This window comes from Corvus cornix, chromosome 12 (genome assembly GCF_000738735.6).
Source record: "Corvus cornix cornix isolate S_Up_H32 chromosome 12, ASM73873v5, whole genome shotgun sequence".
NCBI classification, from domain to species: Eukaryota; Metazoa; Chordata; class Aves; order Passeriformes; family Corvidae; genus Corvus; species Corvus cornix.
The window spans coordinates 15219597-15237279 of NC_046342.1; the positions used below are offsets into that span (position 1 = coordinate 15219597).

The 17683-nt window shown below is 44.4% G+C and overlaps 1 protein-coding gene across 3 annotated transcripts in view; it reads left to right on the plus strand.

Annotated features, from left to right (window-relative positions):
* Positions 1 to 17454, plus strand: part of LOC104683354 (monocarboxylate transporter 2-like) — a 35281-nt gene extending 17827 nt beyond the window's left edge. For 2 of the 3 annotated variants that reach the window (XM_019280474.3, XM_010390204.4), the window contains exons 3-5: positions 6209 to 6352; positions 12171 to 13046; positions 15498 to 17454. In XM_019280474.3, coding sequence (XP_019136019.2) covers positions 6209 to 6352; positions 12171 to 13046; positions 15498 to 15790 — 1313 coding nt within the window. In that variant the 3' untranslated portion in view covers positions 15791 to 17454. Of the gene's footprint in view, positions 1 to 5073; positions 5099 to 6208; positions 6353 to 12170; positions 13047 to 15497 lie in introns of those variants that run through there. The other variant, XM_019280475.3, reaches the window with a different exon arrangement.
* The last annotated feature ends 229 nt before the right edge of the window (positions 17455 to 17683 follow it).

Sequence of the window (17683 nt, forward strand, 5' to 3'; positions counted from 1 at the left end):
CAAAGAGTGACAGGCTGCAGGTTTTAACCCTCTCATCCCTTTCCCCCCCACTTGCAACTGGGCCTCGTGTTTTCTCTGGCTACCTGCCTTTCAGGCTGTGCATCGTTACCAGGGGCTGGTGGCTGATCCCCGCCGTCTCCAGAGGCTGGTGTGTTCTGGCAGCACGTTAATAACGTGGGGGCACTTGCTTTCATTCTGGGGGTAATGAGGAGGTTGCTCTGTTACAATGGGCTGGTACCCTCGTGGATAAATTACGAAGCCAAAGGCAGTGTTGTTATTCCACGGAGGGAGTGCGATTATTACTGAGGAAATTGCAGGCCTGCTCCTGTCGTTGTTTTACTACTGGTGTAATAATTGACTTTGTTTCATTAGTATAAACGATTTCCCCCCCTTTCCCTCTCAGCTGAGTATGTTGCACTCCTTATGTCCCTAGTGATTCCCCACAGTCAATGGCAGTCATGGCATGCTGAGTTCCTATTTGTGTTTTCATAATAATTTGGAAAAAATTGACTATCTGGGCAGTTCTTTTGGTGCTGACCAATGTCCCTGTGCAGGAACAGCTCTTTAGAGCCACTTGCCACTGTGGAAAAGCAGAAAAAGCTGAGCTGCATGTTGCAGCCCCAGCAATGGGGGCACTGGTGGTCCCAAATCTTCCAGCACTGTGGTCCGTGCAGTTGAGTATTTTAAAGTGTTGTTATGTTATCACCTGTGTGGTCATCAAATGGTCTTACCAGCAGACCTTGAACATTTGCAGTGGCTCTGTGCCACTTTACACTGTCAGAAGGTCAGTGTTGTGAAACCTGGAAAAAAAGGCACATTGCTGGAAGCCTCTGGGTTACAGATTTTCAGGGCCTCAGCTCTTAGCTGCTTATCTGAGAGCCTTACACAGAAATATTTCAGCAGAAATTCATCCAAGACAAGTTCCACCAAAAAGGAGGAACGCTGTTAGTACTAGGTTAAGTCAGAAAAAAAAAGACAAACCAAACCTTACAGATAAGGGATATCTGTATATACATGGGGTCAGAGGTATGGGAGAGAAGAATGTTTTAGTCCCTATTAGAAACACATCAGTGTTTCACACCGGCACTGGAAGTTTTGCAGCTCATAAAAAATTCATAAGGCTTGTTGAGGAAAACAGGAAGGCAATTCAGGTGTCTATTTTTTGAGCACTGTCATACCTGCAAGAGTTTAAGCCAGTCTGGATTGATATTTCTTGTTATATGCCAACTCTGCTATATGATCCTCTCTGGATCATAGTTCAGTGACTGAAAAAGAATGCATGACAAGGTGGCCTGGCTTTGTGGAGGAGAAGAGAGAAGAGTCCAGGGTATTTTGGCTTTTCTTTATGGTTTTACAGTCTCCTCTTCAGGGTCCTTTTCACTTCTGCAAACACAAAACTCAAGGTGAAAAGTAATTGGACAAGCTAACAAATGAGTTCAGGCTTGCTGCATTCCCCACTGGCGAGTCTCTGTTTCTCTTGCCACCAAGAGCAGCCTCTTTGACACGGCCTTTCATGTACCAACTAACAAAGAATGGAAATCTGCCACAGGTATGAGAGAAGAGAGGCTTTAAACAGGACAGGCACTAAACCAGCATGATTTATATGGGCTGAGTATAGTGCTTTACATTTCATCAGTCTTCCAGGGGCTGCGTGATCCCAGCTGCATCTTTTGGGGATATTTGGTGTGAACTGTTGCTTTCCAGGCTGCAGAGCTTTACTGCGGGCAGAAGCAGAAGCCTCATGGTGTGCACCCTACTCTGCAAGGGCTTGGGGTGTAGAGTGAAGCACTTCTGAGTGGACATTCCTTGCTCTTACCACGGGCTGATGGAGACACTGGAGAGTGTGTCCGTGTGAGCTAGGGGAGGTGCAGAGCCACAGGCAGAGCTCTGAGTGAAGCCAGCAGCAGGACGAGGCTCAGTGTCCCCACTGTGTCCTCTCTGTCCTGTGTCGTCCCCCTGCAATGGATGATAAAAGATGGCCATGGCTGGAAATTCATCAGAGGGGAGGAAGTCACTGGGTCATGGAAGGGGCTGCCATGTCTCCTGAGGCTGGGTGGGTGGGAATGCCATCCCTTCCTGCACTGACACACTACCCGAATGTCAGCACTCTTGTCATTGGAATGTATTGGGGTGCAAGGGGTTAATTAAATGACACTTCCAATTTCACCATTAGGAGTTGCATTGCTGTCATGGTAGTGGGGCTGTGGGGACAGCCCTGGCTGCTCCTCTTCCTGAGAAGCCTCAGTGCATTGAGGACATTCTTGGCAGCTGGGATGGCTTTTGCTCCTTGCTCTGACTTTTCAGGGACTTGCACAGCATTTGTGTGGCTGCTCCTGCAAGGTCAAGCCCGGCTAATGGCAGCTTTCTGAGAGCTTTGCCAGCTGTTTCTCTAGCCCTGTTCTCACCTGACGCTGTAAATTAAGAAGCAAAAATCACCCTGACTCGTGTTAGCTTCTCCCACTGCAGGCTTGCAAGAGGGAACAATGACTTCATTTGGATGCCAGGACAGGGAGCCTGTGGTTCCTGCACATTTGACCGGGCAGGTATTAGCAACTAAAGGTACCTTGGGATCTAAGCTGCACACGCTGTTACCATAAGTGGTTTCTCTGTGGTAATATACAATATCTTTATTCTTTCCATGCCAGCTGAGTAACTGGTAAATGACAGGTCCTGCTTTTCAATTCCACTGTGCTGCCATGGCCTGTCACGCTTTTAATTTGTGCAATAGCTGCAAGCAGAGCAGTAATTGTGTTTCCCATTTCCCACACCTGCAGTGCTGGCTTTGTGTTCCCTCTTCTTCAGTCCTCTGCCCCGACTTGAGCTGTTTAATGTTTTCTGAAGCTCCCCACAATGCTGCTGTTAAACTTATGTAATGTTTGATGTCTAATCCACTTCCCCCCCAAGAAATACACTGTGGGTGTCATGGGGCAGAGCAGGGCAGGAGGGTGCACTCAGATCTGCTGGGTGGGATGCTGATCGCTGCGGACACCTGGGCAGGGTGAGGGGGTCCGTGTGTGTACACAGTCACCTGCCCAGGCTGGCAGGGTTGGGAGCTGAAGTGTGCAGAGCTCCCAAATGTGACAGATTGCGTGTGCCACTTTCCGCCCAGAGATGGGACAGATTTTGAAAGGCTCTGCTAAAGCCTGTGGATGTTTCTGTAGGCCCAAATGACTTAAGTGGAAGTAAATTTGGGGATGTGATTCTGCATTTGCTTCAATGCATTTGAAAGGTCTGCTCAGGACTGTTACAAACTCTTCAGCCTTTGAGCAACAACTCAGGGAAGTTTGATTTCCCAACTGTTTGAGACTTTGGGTTGGATTTTTTGGTGTCTAATATAAGTCTAGCTTTTCCTGCTAGGTCTAGATTTTCCTGCTATTTCTGCAGGTTGAGTGCTCCTCATGGCTTTCATTGTGGATTATCTGTGGTTGAGAAGGTTTAGTCCAGATGTTCTGCTCCTGTTTTCTCCTCTAACTGGATGCACTCAGTATCTGAGAGGTCTCTGATCCCCAGTGCTGTGTGGGTGAGGCTGGTAGGGAGATCAAGTGCTGTCACTCACAGGCATGTGCTGTGATCCTGTAGGCTGTGGCTCTTCACCAAAGCAGGGTCACAGGGCCTGGACACTTTCAGGCTGTGAAGGAGAAAGGCTTCTGTGGATCTGAATTTTGTCACAGTTCCCTGTGAGCTCAGCCCAGCCCAGGCAGGTGACATCTTTGAGAGCACAGCTCTCCCACCTGGACTGGCAAACATGGGACTTTTGTAAAACTGATTGTTCTGGTTACAGCAGATGAAGGTTGTTTGCTGAAGGTCATGCAGACCTGCTGTAAAACATTGCTGAGAGATCACACATGACAAGAACAGGGAGAAATTGCAGTCTCATGGCTTAATAAGTGATTTCTGGAAAGCTGGGATGTAGCTGAGGACACAGCACACTCATGGAGTGTCCCCAGGGACACAGAAATGCTGCTCTCATTTGTAAAGCCAGTAGTTGGGATACAAACATTTATTTTCCTCTTCTTCAGCCTCTACCCTGGCTGTCCCCACAGCTGGGCAGAATGTGTCCTACCCTTAGCCCCTTCCAGTTTATTATCTCCTGTCATGGTCCACACACATCCTTCCTGATGGCTGAAGCCAACCATTTATGGACTGAAGGGAGAGGATCTTTAATCCTTATTTCCTTTCTCCCAGGCTGGATGCTGCAAGAGTGGGACATATGTGAGCAGTTCTGTTTTTTCTCTCATGGGCTTCTCTCCATGGTAGCTGTCCCAGATCAGAGCAGGAGAGAAACCTTAGCAGGAGTATTGCGGGCTTTAAATGCTTTGCTCCATGGTACAGCATCGTATAGGGTGAAAGCCCTCTGCCAGTGGGCGAAGGTAATTGAAACCACATTTTCTTAGTTGAGTAATTAGATTGATTCTGCAGAAATGCGGACATGTGGAAAATTGAAAAATGGAAGAGTTGCATACCCTTAGGCTGCAGATGAATATGTTGGTGCCTTTCTGAGGAACACTGGCTCGATCTACTGAATTACAGGACGTGCTGAGACCAGCTCAAGCACGATGCAAGTTTAGGCGCTGACTGGGGGAATCTCAGACAGAAGGGGGTCTCTTTCTCACTGTGCTGGTCTGAAATATGTATCTCTTTCCCCTCATTGAATTCTGTAGTGTGCTGTGCAGCAAAAGGATGCAGGTGTGTGAATCGAGTTACAAGATTAGCAGAAAATCTCTCCACATAATTACACACAGAGAAATTTTAATTGAATGGTGCATTTGATGGGACCAGATCACAGATCACACAGTTACAGGGATGTTGTTGAGACTGTGCTTGTGTGCATTTAATTTATAAGTGTTTTGACTTGTTTGATGTAGAGACATCTAGTGGAAAGTATTTCTATGGGCTTCATTCCCCAGATTAAACCAGCCATACCCACTGTTTTCTATTCTTGCACAATATAACAGCTGAGAACTTGTTCAGATGCTGTCAGCCATGCTGAGGGAGTGTTGGGGTTTCTGGGTTTCGTTCCTGTGATCAGGAGTGCTGTGGTTTGCAGGGTCTGGAGAGAGCTCCGGAGCTATTTCTGGCTGAGATTATTTAAGCAAAGGTAAATATCCTGCCATGGCTCTGTGGTAAGGTGGGTCCCACAGCCCAACTCTTCAGAGATGCCTGTGAGTTTAAAATACCTGTTTCCAGTATTGTGTGTGTGTGGCTGGTGTGGGAAGTGGCAGGAATGAAGGCAAACAGGCTCACTGGGCTCTGAAACGCCATTACTGTATGACGAGTAGCATCACAAATAGCCGGGTAAGTTCAGATATTAAATCTGCCTGTATTCCCCTTCCTCATTTCCAGTATCACTTTTGAAGCATTTTAATTCAGGATTTTTGAGTAATACAGAATCTTTTCCTGACATCTCACAGCTTGGACTTCTGGACTGCTCTTTCCTGTTCAGTTTGCCTTCTCTAGTTGTGGCTTCTCAGTCTGCTCCAATTTCAGACCTGGCTTTTCTTTGAGCAGGAGGTTGGTCCTGAGGTACTATCAAAGTTCCTCCAATATATATCATACTGTGATTCTGATTTTTACTGGTCTCACTTCCTCAAATTTCAATTCTTTGTTTCAGTGTGCACAGGTTTTGTCAAGCCATTTCCCTCCTTCATAATTTTGCACTTTCTTGAACCTCCTCTTTGCATATATGCAAGTCCAAACTGGTTCTTTTGAGCTCTGGCTAATCCATCATCCCAAACCTTTTCTACCTACATGGACTGCTATTAAGATTTAATTAACAACTGTTCTGCTGAAGCTTCAGTTCTGGTCAGCAGTATTGGAATTGCATTAAATAGAGGCATTAAAAATGCAACAGCATTTGTGATATCAGCCTTGCAATATGAACCCCTGCTTTGTGTGTATAGTTTAACATCATCATAAATCAAGAAGCTCCTGTGCTGGGGTCCTGTGTTCACATGATTTGTTATTGCTGTTTGCCTTCTCTGGTGACACTTGAAAGTCCTGGGGGCAGGAGCTGTCACCTGTTGCATTGGACATGCTGCCATCTCCATGTGGTTCATCTCTGCTTTCGCATTTTCTTCCTGAACTCACCCTAGAAGCTGTCAGCAGCACTCAGGGCCATTGATATTGCAGAGTTTTACCTGCTTTGTGTCAAACATGCCCTTCTGTCAGAAGATATGACCTCAAGGTCCCTTTTGCCCTCTTTCCCCAGGTCCCATCAGCAGCATTTTAGTGAACCGCTATGGCAGCCGCCCCGTGGTCATGTTCGGGGGCCTCTTGTGTGGTGTGGGGATGATCTCAGCCGCCTTCTGCACCAGCATCCTGCAGCTCTACATCTGCGTGGGCTTCATCACAGGTGAGAACAAAGCATCTCCTTCCTCTCCACATGTGAGGCTCCCTCCTGATGGCTTGGGATTTCCACACCTGGGCAATGTGAGGACCAACACAAACACAATGGGAAGCTGGTGAGATAAAAAGCTTGTGAGATAAAAATCTGGTGAGGTAAAAAGCTGGTGGGACAGGGGCCCTCCTTATCAATGCTCCAGATGAATTTTAGCAAAGAGCACATTCCCTGCTTGGCGCCATGTTCCTCCCTGGACATCTTGTGTGGGATCCAGGCAGGGCTGTACTCTCTGCAGCTGAGTGCTGTGGGCCAGGGTGCTGGGGACGATGGGGTGTCCCCCTGGTGACCATCAGTGCCCTCAGCTCCCCCTGCAGCGAACCCAGGTTGAGGGTGCTCTGCCCTGGGCAAGGCATGTCCTTCTGGGTACAGGTGTGGCTATAAAGAAAGCACCCATGTTTCTATTTTACTGTGTGTTATCTTTCCTCTGTGAGATACATGAAATGAGATTTCAGGAGTTTGCTTTAGTTTACTTGCCCTTTGCCAGCTTGTAAGGTGAGGAGGTCCTTTATGTGAAGGTAAGAACGGCTGGAGTAGTCTGAAACAGGCAACAATCTCCCTGTTGTGAAAAAACCGACTGTATTTCCTTCTTGAAGTTCCAGTTGGAATTGCCTGTATTGAAATATGAAATTCTATATTGGAAATTCAAATGGGATAAGGCATAGGCTCAGTCCAGTGTCTTTAAAGCCTGCAGGTGCCAGGTTATTGCTTTTAGAGGTAGATGGATTAGAGCTCTCCACCTGTGTGACTATAGATGCTTAATTGTAAGTATTTTTGTTTTATTATTTTGGATAAAGTTCAGCGAAAGTTTCTTCCAGTGCGGCTAGGACATCTGCTTGAAAACATGACACAATGAGTTCAAAATTGGCTTTTGAGGTTGCCAGGTGTATAGTTTAATGAATGTTCCCAATCTCTCCTCAGATGCATTAAGTGTTGCTGCTTTCTGAATGTAAAAATGTGAGCTCAACATTTAAAATCAATAAAACCAGCCACTAGCAAGTAAATTGGGACAGAAAGTTTGTCACCCTGTTCTTCTATATCAATATTACTTTATTGAATCTGTAGAGTAGTGAATAAATCCCCGTGTAGGACTCTCTCTCTTAAACCTTACTCTTCCTAAGGACTGTCACTGTAATTAAATGAAGCTGTGTTATTATTCGATGGATAAATCTTGCAGATTCCTTGAAAGAGACTCCAGAAACAAAGTGATGGGAAATAAAAATAACCAATGTCTCCCAATATTTATTAATGCATGAGCTTGCATCATTTTCTGCTAAACAAATAGGAAGGCAAGGGGGAATGACTTTAAACTGACAGAGGGCAGTTTAGATTAGATACTAGGAAAAAATTCTTTATTGTGAGGGTGGTGAGGCCCTGGGACAGTTTGCAGAGAGAGAAGCTGTAGCTTCCCCATCCCTGGAAGTGTCCAAGGCCAGGTTGGACGGGGCTTGGAGCAACCTGGTCTAGTGGAAGGTGTCCCTGCCCATGGCAAGGGAGTTGGAATGGGATGGGTTTTAAGGTCCCTTCCAACCCAAGCCATTCTGTTATTCTAAGTTGACTAATGTTGGATTAGCACATGGAAACCATAAGTCCTTTGCAAAAAATATTCCATGCATTTTGGTGAGCAGAAGGACTCAGGCAAGAAACAGGGCTGTAGGAAGGCACCGGCTTCTATGTTCTAAAGCACTTGGCTAAAAACATGACAGGAGGGAATTCTGTGCATAACCCCAATGGACCTAGGATTGATAAAGACCTTGCTCTTGCTTGCCCCTGAATGTGTTTGCAAGTCTACTCCATCACCCACTGCAGAGAGCTGATAGTGTGGGCAGTGCTCAGTGCACACAGGTGACCCTCATGCCAGTCCCAAGGTACAGGGCTAAAACTCCCACATCTCTTTCTCTGCAATGCTGTGTTGTTTCCTCTGAGCAGAGGACATCTTTTGTTATGTGCATCCTTTCCTCCTGCTTGCTGAACAAGGGCAGCTGTGCAGATGAGGTATTGGCTGATAACCCATCATCTCCAGGCACAGGGCGTGTGCTGGGCAGGGAATATTAACTTGACAGAGAAGAGAAGATGCTTGTAAGCCTACTAACATGCTTGATGTCTCTAATTAAACTTGAAGTATTTTTGCTGGTCAGGCCTAACATGGAACCGTTCAAGGGCAATTACGATGCTGCGGCTGCGGCAGCGCTGCTGCATGAGGAGAGAGGCTTTTGTAAAGGGCATTTGCAGCAACTGTAAAGCAACCTGTGAACATCACACTCTTTCTAGCCTCCTTCCTACTAGCCTGGAAAGAAAACAGACTGATGTAAAAGTCTGTGTTCATGTAAATCACAAGGATGGAGGTAAAAACAAGGTCTTGGTACCAGGAGATGTCTGCTACAGTCCTGTGCCTTTGGCATATTAGTAGAAATCTCTTCAGAGGAGCAGAGCAGGAAGTATCTGTTTGCAGTGGAGGGATTAGACACAGCAATCTCAGTTCCTGACTTGATTATGCCTGTTACCATTTGCATGCAGAGCAGGAACCAGGCTCTGCTGGTGGAGGCAGCTCTGTCCTTGATGGCACTCCAGGCTGCACAAGGCACCTTGCATGCACTGGAAACCCCACAGCCTCTTCCCATTTGTTTCCCTACAGCGCTTAGAAAAAGAAATGGGGCTTCCAAGCTGTCCACCTGGACAGATGCCAGCCTGAATGCATTAAATAGGTGTTTCAACATGCAACCTCTTCTGAAGTCTGAGGTAGAAACAGCAAATTCCAAAGCAAATTGCAAGGTTGTAATGACTGGCCAGTGTTTAGTTCAATCTGCACCAATTAGACTGCCATGAAATAAAATGGGATCTTGGGTGAGGCATATGGACTAATGAGAGTAGAGTCTTTGCCATGGCTGTAAATGTTGAGCACTGAAATACCTGGTCAGATTGTTCCTTACTAATAAAGTAAGAACAAGATCAATAACTAGACAGCTGAGTCCTGTAGCACCACTTATTTCCTCCTAATATGAGTGAGATGTATTTAATACAGGAAAGGACGCTCCCTCTGGCACAGGTTTGCTTCTGTTCTTGCAACACCACTGACAGACCTCTCTGTCGTATCCCTGGGGAGAAAATGTGGTTATTGAGTAACAATTCCAGCTATGGAAAAGCTGCTGTAGTTTCTGAAAACTGCAATAAAATGGACGTAAATATTTCCTACTAAAGTCAGCCAAAAGCTTAAAGTAAATTGAAATTCCAGTTATTCAATTTGAAACTCTCCAAATTTAATTAATGGGAAGAGCATGAGGTAATATTAAATTAGATTTGTCTGACTGGCAAATTAATGTTCACATAATAAAAAATTTGAGTTGATTATTGTTTAAGTGGGTAGCTGGCATCCAGTCTGATTTTCCTCCTTTGGAAGACATGTGGTGTGTTCCTACCAAAAATGACTCTGTAGAAATGATGGTTCAATTTCTGCCCTTCCTGACCAGCCTGGGAAGTGGGGAGTTAATGTGAACTCTCACCTGCTGTGCTGCATCTTCTCAGGTGAAAGAAGATGCATTTCTGTATTTCAGCACTGTCCAAGGGTGTTCTCTAACCAGGGCTGTGGTTTTCCTCTGTGGTTCCCAGGTCATGCTGAATTTGGCCTTATATGCATTATAAGCAGGCTGCACTTCCCAAAGATGTGCCCTGCCCAATATATGGACTATCTAAAAAAGTTCATGCTGAGAATGTTTTTTATCCAGATTTATTTTAATATGTTGCCATTTCAATTTATTTTTAATGTTGTAAACTTCAAAGTAATAAAAAAAATTTAGACTTGGCAAAAATCATAATTTTGTAAACCCATTTAAAATGAAGCTATCCAGCATCAGCTGGATCCTGCTGCATCAGTTGGATTCTACTCTATCAGTGACTAATGATAGTGCTCCTTAATTAATTTTGAGGACCTTGACCTTTGTAAATTCTCTTCTGTAAAGCAATATGCCTAATTATGTACTGCACAGTTAAACAAACTAATTATATCGACTAATGAACAAGAAAAAATCTGCATGACCCTATTTTCAGGATTCATGTTCTCTAATATAATCACTTCAAGGATTACATTTCTGCTTTGTTCTAATGTGGCTCATTCTTTCCTGGATGATGGAGTGGAAAATATGTGGCATGACTTTTAAATGCCATTTTGATGGAGTTCTGAAAAATTAACTTTTTGTGAAAATACTGCATGTCAAAGAAATGCTTGAAAATGTTATTGATGTTTGATTATTGATTGTTGATGTTGGGCATCAGGAAGAATTGTTGGACATCAGGAAGAAATTTTTCACTGAAAAGGTGGTTAAACATTGGAATGGGCTGCCCAGGGAGGCAGTGGATTCACCATCCTTGGAAGTGTTCAAGAAAAAACTAGATGTGGCACTCAGTGCTCTGGTCTAGTTGATAAGGTGATGATTGATCAAAGGTTGGACTCTGTGGTCTTAGGGGTCTTTCCCAGCTTTACTGATTCTGTGATTCTATGGTTCTATATGGCAGCGCTCTCAAACATAGAAAATTGAGACCATCACAGCATTTGGTATCTCTGCCTTCAGATTCCACCTGTGCAGGAGAAGGTGGAATTGAATTAGCCAATTGAATTAGCAATACAGATTTAAAATGGCATTTATATATCTAAATGCAATAAAAATAAATTCTAATTAAAAGAAACACTCTAGGGTCCCATGTAATTAGCATCCTCAGTAGCGGTTTTGCTGTGTACTTGCAGACCTCTTAATCTTTTGCATCAGGCCTGAATTGCTCACAGCACCAAATCAGTCATGGCTGAGGAGGGTGATGTTATTTTCTGTGCAGGTCTGGCTGCCCGGCAGCAGAGTTGGGTGCCCATGGAAGGGAAGGCCAGCCCTTGATGGATGTACTTTGTTGGTTGGCACTGGCCAAGCCAAAACAACCTTCCTGGAACTGGGAGTTGCCGTTTTTTAAAAATAGAACCATCCTCTCCCCCAGCAAGGCTGCTGCATCTGGACAGAACCCACCAGCATTCCATGAGGGAATAGTTTGGGTTCACTCTGAAGCAAACTCTTGGTGCTAGTTTTGCCACCCAAGAGATTTGCAGTGCAAAATGACTGGGCATTCTCTGACTGAAAGAGTTTTTCTGGAGTCTGGTTACCCAAATGTGACAGCCAGAACTCAGAGACACCCTGAGCGATGTTGCGGTGCCTAAGTCCACTTTACACCCCCCAAGTTACCCTAAAAGTGATCTCTCCCTACAACACTGTGCTAGAAAGTTCTCCCTTTGTCTGGATCCTGCTGGCCACTGGCCCTCTCCCCCTCCCATCCCTTTTCCCATTGGCCCCTGTAATGTCACTCAGCCTTGCCTCTGCCCCCGAGCCCTCAGACCATTGGTTTTGGATGCTCTGCCCGCCTTTGGGAGCTTTTGGTTTTGTGTTCTTGCCTCTGTTCCCATTGGGGTGTTGCCATTAAACACCTCGGAATCGCAGGCAGAGAGCCCCTCTCGGCTCTGTGTCTCCGGTTCGTGCCCAGACTGTGGCTGTGAGCGGCTGTTCACAACCACCTGCGAGGGTGAGATGGGTGCACGCGTGGGTGCTGGGAGCCACGAGGGACCGGCAGGGACAAACACGGCACCGATCCACCAAAGCCCGCATTCAGTAGAGCAACATTTGTATCCAGATTATTGAATTGAAGAGCCACTGGTGAACCAATTGCCTGTGAATTTCCTTAAACAATGAGCTGAGGAGAAATGGGTGTCAAATCTTCCTTTGTTTATCTGACCTTTTTCCAGGATTTGGCCTTGCTCTCAACCTTCAGCCATCAGTGATAATCATAGGGAAATACTTCTTGAAGAGAAGACCCATTGCGAATGGCCTTGCTATGGCAGGGAGCCCTGTGATGCTTTGCACCCTGGCACCTTTAAACCAATTCCTTTTTGACAATTTTGGCTGGAGGGGCAGCTTTTTAATTCTTGGGGCAATTTTATTGAACTGCTGTGTGGCAGGAGCTCTCTTCAGACCCATCGGGGCAGGTACAGCACTGGTCAAAACACAGGTGACTGAGGAAGGGAAAGATGCTCTGAAAGGAAAGATCACTCAAGATGGCAAGGAAGTGAGTAGTGCCCTGAACGTCCCCATGGAGAACAAAACAGAAGATGAAGGAGAAAAGGACTGCTTTGAAAAAGTCAACCAGTACCTTGATTTTTCCCTCTTTAAACACCGAGGGTTCTTGATTTACCTGATCGGAAATGTGCTCATGTTCCTGGGATTCTTTGCCCCCATTGTTTTCCTGGCACCCTATGCAAAGCACACTGGCATCGATGAATATTCAGCCGCTTTCCTCCTTTCCATCCTTGCTATTGTGGATATGGTTGCTCGCCCCGCCACCGGCATCGTTGCCAACAGCAAGTGGGTGAGGCCACGGATTCAGTACTTCTTCAGCTTCGCCATTGCTTTCAATGGTGCCTGCCACCTCCTGTGCCCGCTGGCCTCCAGCTACACAGGGCTCGTGGTGTACTCCAGCTTCTTTGGCTTGGCCTTTGGCATGGTGTGTGCCATGCTCTTTGAGACGCTGATGGACCTGGTGGGAGCTGCCCGGTTCACGAGTGCTGTCGGCCTCGTCACCATCGCCGAGTGCTGCACGATACTGCTGGGACCACCTATTGGAGGTGAGTGTGTTTTCCTCCTCTGCTGCCACTGTGCTGTCACTTGGATTTAGACTTTTGCAAGCACAGTTTGCAGGAAATTATTCTAAATGTGTTTTCTCTGCCTCCCAATCATTATTTTTCCACTAGTGACTGGACAGGAAAGGATGTCCTTGATGTCTTCTCCAGCATTTCCTCTTTCTTCCTTTCTGTGTAGTCCTGCAGTTGAAGTCAGTCTTGGAGGGTCATCTTTTAATCCTGGATCCCTTCAAACACTTGAACTAAACTTGCAGAGTGGGACTTCCTACAGCACCAAGAACCTTGCACTTCAGACAACTCCTCCTGGAGATTCCTCCTTTTGCAAAAGGCTGGAGTCCACCACAATTTAAGTATAACACAGCAGTTCTATGAAAGCCTCTTGTTGACTCAAACCTTGCTGTTTGTCTCTAAGGCTCTGAGTACACCATTTAGGAATTTCAGTCATCTTAGTGCAGCTGAAAGATTTAAGTCTTCTAAAAATAATTTAAGAAAGATTTATTTTGGATGGCATGGTTTGAAATATCAAAAGGCAGAGCCCACAAAGGTCCATGTGGACAATATTGAGTCTCCAGGAGGACTTTCAGTCATCTAAAGATAAGTAAGGGCAGTGATCTCCTGTGATTTAACAGCCTTAGTATTCCCTCTATAGCATGTGCTCTTTTTGCAGTTTGAACCCTTTTCCTGGATTCAAAACTGAGATCTGGCTAATGCTCCATATGACACATCCTGCAGAGCTGTTTAATTCTTCATATTACTATGTAGCTCATACAGTGTGACAGAAGCAGCTGTACCCTCTTGCTGTCTTAGAGATTCATTATTTAATTAATGACAAACAAAAGAAAATACAGTTTTAAAATGACCATTTTCTGAATTATATAATTTTCTGTGTGGGAGATTAAGTTAATGACCAGAGATTGCTAATGAGGCTAAAACAGTTCTGTGTAATAATCAGTAGTATTAGTTTTGTAGGGTTTCCCCACCACTTTAATAAGCAGCAAATTTATTGGTTCTTTGGCATTTTAATAACCTACTGCAGGGTTCTGCTTTAATGAACTAAGTAAATTGTTCCCAGTGTGTTTTATGACTTTATCTTATTCTCAAAGGAAAAGAGGCAAGACTATCCTACTGTTGAATTTTCCAATACTCTACTCATTAAAACTCTCATTGCAAACTATTTAGGAGACCTCTAGGTCATCCTGATGAGCAGAAAAGGAAAAATTGTTGCAATTAGCATTTGGTTGATGTTTCACCAGCAGCATGAAAAACACAGCGCATTGAAAATGGTGTACCAAGTCAGCTAGGGATGATTCAGGAAAAAACACTGTCCAAAACCAGTTAAAAATTATTATTTTTGTGATCAGGAGATCCATTTGGTGACCATAAAAGCCCTTGTTAGTGCAGTGCAGTGGGATAATTAATCATCAGCTTTTCAACATTAAGGGTCAATCAGGAAGTAATTAAAGGTCCCTCTTTCTGAGGAGGAGAACATATTCCAAAAAGTCAGAGAGCTAATGGATGATGGGCCAGTTTCAGGGAAGACTGTCTGTACTGTGAAGGCCAGGTTAGGAGTGGGTCTTACTTTAATTAGGATTTGGAATGTTAAGAATGGTCTGTGTTGCCCAGTAAATGGGAATTAATGCTCAGGATCATAATCCCAATAAGATTTGCATTACATTTTGACATAATGGAGAACGGTGACATTTCAATTAAGCCGCCTCCCTTCAATTACTCTATAACTCCGTAGCAGAGGCATTAACCTTTGAGAGGAACCTGTCACATTTGTCTTGGCATTGAAATTATCTGACATTGACAGCATCATCTTTGCTTTCCCTGGAACTAACGTTTTCCAGTTTCACGCTGTGCCCTTTCCACTTAAGATCATGAGTGTAAATGCAGAAAGGGCAGCTGTGACCAAAAGCTGGGTTCCTTCTAATGCTGGTGAGTGACCCGTGGTGGAATAAATCAGAGGGTCTCTGCCAAGAGCCTGAGACAAGACCCAGTGGGCAGGTGCCTTTTCATGAAAGTCGTCCCAAAAGCTGCCACTATTTGACTGCCAAGCCAAATGGACTTCCTTGTAGTTGATCACTGGAGTCAATGGAAAGGCTGCCTGCAGGCTCTGTGATCAGAGGAATAGTTCAGCATGGAAAGCATAGGTGTGCTTTAAAAGTCCAGACTTAGCAGTGTAGGTTCTGTCCCCTTCTACTGAACTGTGCAAATTATCATTACCTGTACCAATGTCAACTACCCACAGGCTGTATAGTGCAACACATGTTCAGTATTTGCAAGCTCAGGGTGTTTGTGGAAGAGATCAGAAGTTCAGAGAACGTCTTATCCTAAAGCCACAAGGATGTTCCTTTATATATAGGATCTGAAAACACAATATCCTTGCCTTTATCTCTAAATTTCCTTTTTTTTTTTTTAATATATATTTTACAGGAATTCTTATTGATACCTTTGGGGACTATAAATATATGTTCATTAAATGTGGAGCTGTGATGGTCCTGGCAGGAACATTTCTGTTCATCATGAATTATTATAATTATTGTATGCTTGCCAAGGAGGAGAAGGAAAGAAAGACAAAAGAAGAGGATCCTAAATCTGTAAGGACAGAAAATGAAGGCAGAAAAAACTGGAGCAAGGACTCCGCACAGGATGAGCCTGAGCTGGAACCTTTGAGAGAAGAGGGAGAAGGAGTAAAGAAGGAAATGAATGGCACAAAAGAAGTTTAAACCTGTTCTCATGGGCTAAATGGAAAATGACTTCTGGGTTGCTCAAGTGAGCACCAGCTGTGAAATCACACTAGGTTTTTAAATTTTACTCTATTCTCTGTTATGTGCATCCTCTTCTTTGTTGTAGGAGAAGACTAGAACAGAAACAAGTCCTGGTTCTTATAAACTGCTGGGACACTGCAGTATCCACTTGCATACCAAAGCTCCTGCAAGATTTTCCTTTAGATATTTCCCATTCCCCAGAGAAAAGGGAAAGGTGATTTTTTGCAGGCAGCCAGCACAAGGACAACATGATACAGGAGTCCTTCTTCAGGCGCTTTGTGTGCACGGGGCAGAAATTTAGTCTTAAGCTTAACCGTTGATCTACATTTGAACAGTGCAAATTTAAATTTTCCTTAGGAGGTTACAAAGTCCTTATTATCCAATTTCTGAGTCATTTCTAGTGAGCTTTTTCTTTACAACACCCTGGTGAGACAGTTAGTGTTGCCACTATTAATTAATTGTACAAATGAAGAACTGGAGCACAGAGGAGCTTTGGGCGTCATAGCATCAGTGGACAAAGCTTAGGTGTGGCAGAACTGAAACGGAATCCACTGCCCTGAGTTAGATGCCTAAAAGCCTTGCTGAGCACAGGTATCCCCTTGCTAGAAAATAGGGAATACCACGGATAGCAGTGCATTAAACCACAGCCCACTCTGCAGCGCAGTCTGCTCGCTGTGTGCCTCATACTACTCAGGATTAGTGATTTTGAACACTGTCTCAGAGCTGGGACCTTGTGCCATATTTTTTTAACCTGCTTAAGTTGCATCCATCCTGGAGGGAATCCAAACCCAGCTGCTTCCCCCTTGTTTGGGCTGGAATAGGCACCTCCCTGGTGCTGGCACTGCAATACCTGCTGGCCTCATGCTGTCCTGTTGTATTAAGTAAAGTTTGCCCAGGTCGGTGATGGAGGTGGACCTGAGAGCACTTAGGAGGCTTTCATCCTGTGCTGATGATTTTGAGCTGGGAAGATCTGCACTCTGATGTATTTTATACCAAGCAGCTGTTGCCCAAGAGCCATGGATGCTGAGCATGACATCATGCAGTTGAACCATCAAACTTTTGAGGAATTTCATTGATTTGATTAGATGAAAACAAGGACTTTTCCGGCAGATCACCCAAATCCAAATCTAAAACTAGTCCAAAGGTTTGTTCTCCTTTTTCTTTGCTTCAACGTTACTCATATGTGATCAGATCATTTTTTTCATGGTTTTGTCTTTGAAGAACTGTATTTTCTTGTCACTTGTGTACACAATATGAAGAAAGGCTTGTAAAAATATTTCCATAATACACTGTACTCTTAAAATTGGATAATTCATATCTTCTTGTACAAAACCTTTTCTGTGAATTCTTTTCTTTCTTTGAATAGTGGTCTTTGACTTCAGTAGGACTTAAATTTTAGCCTAATGTTGTAACTTCTATTTTGTCTGAAAAAACCAAAATCTATATGAAATAATTAGGCTTTCAGTGCTTGTTTTTAATACCCTTTATTTCTGTCAAATATCTATGTCATATTTCATTAAAAAAGGCATTAATAGAAGGTCATGAATATTTTCCAATATGCCTTCTGGAAGCTGTCATATACTTAATAAAACTATTTTAAAAAATTAAATGAGTTAACATTTGCCTGTGTGTGTAATGCAGCCTTTTGATTCAGTAAGGAGTTTATCCTCAGAGAGTTTCCAGTCCTGGCTCCATGCACATGGTCGCACAACTCTTGGTCACAACCTCATGTTCTTGTTGATTTGGATTCTTTTGACATCCTCGGTGGTCTGGGCCAGCCTGACTCACACCTCCAGTTGTGTGGGCCCAGCAGTCTAAAAGCAGTGCAGAATGACCTGGCAAGGACCTTAC